General features: G+C 37.1%; 1 protein-coding gene across 1 annotated transcript in view; it reads left to right on the top strand.

The window, feature by feature from the left end:
- Positions 1-305: 305 nt before the first annotated feature.
- The window catches only part of LOC138057730 (uncharacterized), an 8,173-nt gene continuing 3,478 nt past the window's right edge, over positions 306-5,000 (top strand). The window contains exon 1 of the mRNA XM_068903654.1: positions 306-984. Coding sequence (XP_068759755.1) covers positions 375-984 — 610 coding nt within the window. The 5' untranslated portion in view covers positions 306-374. The remainder of the gene's footprint in view (positions 985-5,000) is intronic.

A 5,000-nucleotide genomic window follows, 5' to 3' on the forward strand; every position in this document is an offset into this window, starting at 1 on the left:
ACTAGTGAATTTTTTAGTTAATAGAGAGAAACTCCTTCTTGCAAGGAGGATTCTACTGTCAACAGCATTAAGGAAGCTGCAAAGGTTACTAGTGAAACTGCTGCCATTATTATTAATCAGTAACCGCACCACACCACATTAAGCGGATGTTATGATTACCCACCGCACTCACGCATATCATTCGTGCTAAAAATAAAGAGGATTGGGAAATTTCTCGGAAATCAATTCCTTATTCTAAGAATCTTGATGAGATGACATGTATAAGCTTAAACAATGAAAATCGCCAGTTGTAATAGACACTTGTGACGTACAGTGTTCCTGAGACCTTCATTTTCATTTCTGTCTGGTCTGATTTCATTAATCTTGATCGAAACATGCTCAAGAAAGATCAGTGTTGGCGCTGTGATGCTATGTGTTCAGTGCCGGCTGCTAAGATCACCTGTGACAATTGCGAAGTGGCGTATTACTGCAGCGATAAATGCAGAAGTAGCGATAGCTTTCGACATCAAGTGGATTGTCAGACAGCTAGTTTAAAAAGGAAATGTTCTGGATGTGGAAAGGAGAAGACTGGGCTAAAACCTTGCGGCAGTTGTCGTCAAGTGTGGTACTGCAATGCAGAATGCCAGAAGAAATCCTGGCCGACCCATAAAGCCCTTTGCCAACAGGTAACAAAGGAGACCAATGAATTGTCTGATCAACTCAAGGTAATTTTCGGGCATACAGCGTTCATTCCCGGCCATGCAACTGTTTATTACTGGGGTAACACTCCTGCCGTTGATCTCATCAACCTTCCGCTGAACGAAGGCTGCAACTATTCCAAACCTTTATCGGTTCTCATTTGCGGTGTTGGAGATCCAAGGAATGTAGTGCTCTCTTTGTCTCAGCTTCCAGAATCTTATCAAGAGGAGCTAACATTTCTTTTGAACGACATTTGTGCCTGTACACTAGCGAGGACAGTTCTCCTCCCGTATTTGCTATTGAAAGGTGAGTGGTCACAGCCCCAAGTACTATATAATTCTCGAAATTTCGCAGTGATAATGTATCTGTTAGAGGTAAATTTGAAATTCAGGTTAAAATGATTTCAACCTAGGTAAATTTAATTTTAAACTAGGTTGAAATTGAAAGTAGGAAACATCAACAAAAAGTCCAATTGTTAGCACGTACGTGCTACTTACTGTATAGTGGTAAGTAAATCAGTAACGAGATGTAGTTAGCGTACGTATTTCATGCGTTAGTCTGTAAAAACGCCTTTGCATGGTTGTTATTAAGTCTAAGAACTGATTTTAAGTGGTTAGCATTAAGGGGTTGGGGTTACGCATACTGTGCATGATAACTATAATTCTGCTTTTTTTATCTTAGAGCAGCAGAAAAACAAAACCTTGTTTACTTGAAGAATTACCTTCATGTGACTTTGTTTTATTTTTATTTTTCTGGTTTTTGGAAGGAAAAAGACAATTGACTTTTTAGAAGGTAGACTATTGAATGATGTACAGTTATTTGTACAAATGTAATTCGGTATAAAACCCCTTTGTGGTTATACGTACTTGAACAATCAAATTCAAAGTTTTTTTTTTTTCTGGTAGTCCACAAAGTTTGTAACCTTATTAAACAGTCATTATGATAATAATAATACACCTTATTTAAAGAGGGTGGCACGGAATAGTTGAGGTAACTAATAAACTTGTGGCCCTCTATTTAAAAATTCTTACAAAACTAATGCAATATGATAAAATGTGAAAGCTAAAAATACAATGTACGTTAAATTCCAGCATGACCATCAACTAAGCTAAGAATTTAAATCTGACAAGAACTTGAGAACGCCAACTTGTACAGCAAAAATATTTTTTCTAAAATTGTTCCTAAAAGATTCCAATGATACGGAATTCCTGAGTTCTAGACTTAAGCTGTTCCAAAGTTGACAAGTAGTAACTGCGAATGATCTACCGCCTTCAGTCATACGATTAAATCTTGGACAAATAAAGTTAATGTTACTATATCTTGTAGTACGATTGTGTTGCTGACTATTGAGTATTAAAGAGCCTTCAGTATATAAGGGTACTTCACCCTTGATACGTTTGTACGCAACGCAGCATTTAGCTATTTTCGATTCCTCATAAAATGGAAGCAAAACAATAGTCTTTGTCTCATGGGCAGGCAAGATCGCATCTCTTTTAATATTCCAATTCGCTGGGATAGCTTTGTACATAGTTTCTCAACATGTGAATTAAATGAAAGTTCAAAGTCAATTTCAAGACCCAGCATAGTTTAACACTAGGGAAGACTTCAAGTTTAGTTCCATTAATAGTTAAAGGAAGACGTTTGCCAGTGATGAGTATAGCTTTGGTCTTGCTTTCATTGATCGGTAGTTTATTAGAAGCTGCCCATTCGGCGATTTCAGCAACTGAAGAATTATTCAGGTTGTGTTCTAATTTGTCAATTGAGCTATAATTCGCACATGAAGTCAACGTTGTATCATCAGCATACAAATCAATCGTAGATGAAGTAACATGAAAGGGTAAGTCATTGATGAAGACGATAAATAACAAGGGGCCGAGTATAGATCCCTGGGGAATACCATGAGGAATGTTAGCAAGATTTGACTGTTTATCCCCCAACTTAACAAGTTGGCTTCTATTCGTCAGATAAGAGGTAAACCATTGGAGGGTTTCCGTACTAAGCCCATAAACTTCAAGTTTCTTTAACAACAGTGTATGATCTATCATGTCGAACGCTTTACGATAATCAATCAAAACCATCCCACTAACACAGTCATTATCGAGGTTAAATAGGAGATCGTCGATGACCTTGATCAAGGCAGTTTCTGTACTATGTCTTGGACGAAAGCCTGATTGTCTAGTGTAAATTAGGTCATTTTCAGACAGAAAACTGTAGAGTGCGTTGTAAACATGTCTCTCAGCAATCTTCGACAGTATGGGCAAAACGGAAATTGGACGATAGTTTGTAACGTCAGCAGGGTCTCCGCTCTTGAAGATCGGTGTCACCTTGGCAGTTTTCCAACGACAAGGAAACACAGCAGAGTGACAAGTCATGACGTAGCAATTTAACATCAAAAGAAAAAGATGGAAACTGGAGGGTGGCAAAATATTATCCAAGAACGGAAAAGAAATTGTTCAAAAATGTCAACTACACCAAGTTCTTTGGCAAACCCATTCGAATATTGCGCACAAAGGAAGAGACAAGATGGACAAGTATATCAAGCGAAACTACGAATCAGTATTATTCCAAGAGGTAATACAACCCTTTGTGTCACTTTGCTCGATACACGAAGAACAAACTTCGATCACCAGGAGGCAAAAACAATCTGTGTTAGCCCCAGGCCTATTCAAGCAAGAGAATTCCTAACACAGTTGCAAATGGACCTAATGGACCTTAGAAACTTACCATGTACATGTTCGTGTCATTGCAAACACAATTGGATTCTCTACATGATTGATCATTTCACAAAATATTCAGAAGAAGAAGAAGAAGAAGAACTGAGAAGAAGAAGAAGAAGAAGAAGAAGAAGAAGAAGAAGAAGAAGAAGAAGAACCTAAACGTGCTTGTTATTCACTCAGTATCAAGTAAACAAAGGAGATAAGGACACCTCAACAGGAAAAATCAAGAAACACACAAAGAAAATACAACAACACAATGACAACAAGCAAACCCAATGCTATTTCATTCCAAGTCAACAACTTTGTCAAAATAAAAATTAACTAAGGGGACAAAAGTCCATTGCAACCAAACATACTTCTTGGTAAAGCAACTGAAAAAGAACATGCATTTATGAAAGTTGTAACCAAAATTGGAATTATTAACACTTGGATTGCATGTGCACCAAACAGACTACAAATTACTGAAGACATGAATGTGTTATTAGACACAACTAAAACAATAAGTTTCACTGCCGCATTTAAGGCACTTGACCAGTGACACATGTACAAGACTGGTGCAAAAACAAGGAAATGAATTCTCATTGTTCAACTACATGCAAGTAATGACTGTTTAACAAATTAAAGGTTACAAACTTTGTGGACTACCAGAAAAAAAACTTTGAATTTGATTGTTCAAGTACTTATAACCACAAAGGGGTTTCATACCGAATTACATTTGTACAAATAACTGTACATCATTCAATAATCTACCTTCTAAAAAGTCAATTGTCTTTTTCCTTCCAAAAACCAGAAAAATAAAAATAAAACAAAGTCACATGAAGGTAATTCTTCAAGTAAACAAGGTTTTGCTTTTCTGCTTCTCTAAGATAAAAAAGGCAGAATTATAGTTATCAGACACAGTATGCCTAACCCCAACCTTAATGCTAACCACTTAAAATCAGTGCTTAGACTTAATAACAACCAAAGGCGTTTTTACAGACTAACGCATGAAAAACGTACGCTAACTAACATCTCGTTACTGATTTACTTACCAATATACAGTAAGTAGCACGTACTTGCTAACAATTGATAGACTTTTTGTTGATATTTCCTACTTTCAATTTCAATGTAGTTTAAAATTGCATTTACCTAGGTTGAAATCATTTCAACCTGAATTTCAAATTTACCTGTAACATACACAACACGGTTACCGTAGGAGTTTTGGCATTTTTCGATCAGCAAAAAGGGTCAGGTACCAGCAATATGAATAACTGAACAGCCTATACTGTTAACAAAGAGTAAGATTAATCGCACGGGTTAATATTTTTCAAAGTATTTTCGTTGAAAACGGACAGTCAAAAACTCGTAGTCATTCTAGTCCTCGTCCTAGAATCTAAAGGTCCCTAATTTTATCACGGCTGTCGACATCCAGAGCAGAATTTCGCCACCCGAGCAGAATTTGTAGCAAAATTACATCCTACTCTTTACTCCTACGGGTGCTTTGCTAACATCTGATTCACAAATGTTCTCACGCAGGCCCATAGGCTGGTTTTCACCGGGTTGGTTCGTCTTCTCTATAAGCGGACTGGTTTGGTGCAATATCGCCGAAATTTGGAACGAACAGTT

The sequence above is a fragment of the Montipora capricornis genome, chromosome 7 (genome assembly GCF_036669925.1).
Source record: "Montipora capricornis isolate CH-2021 chromosome 7, ASM3666992v2, whole genome shotgun sequence".
NCBI lineage: Eukaryota > Metazoa > Cnidaria > Anthozoa > Scleractinia > Acroporidae > Montipora > Montipora capricornis.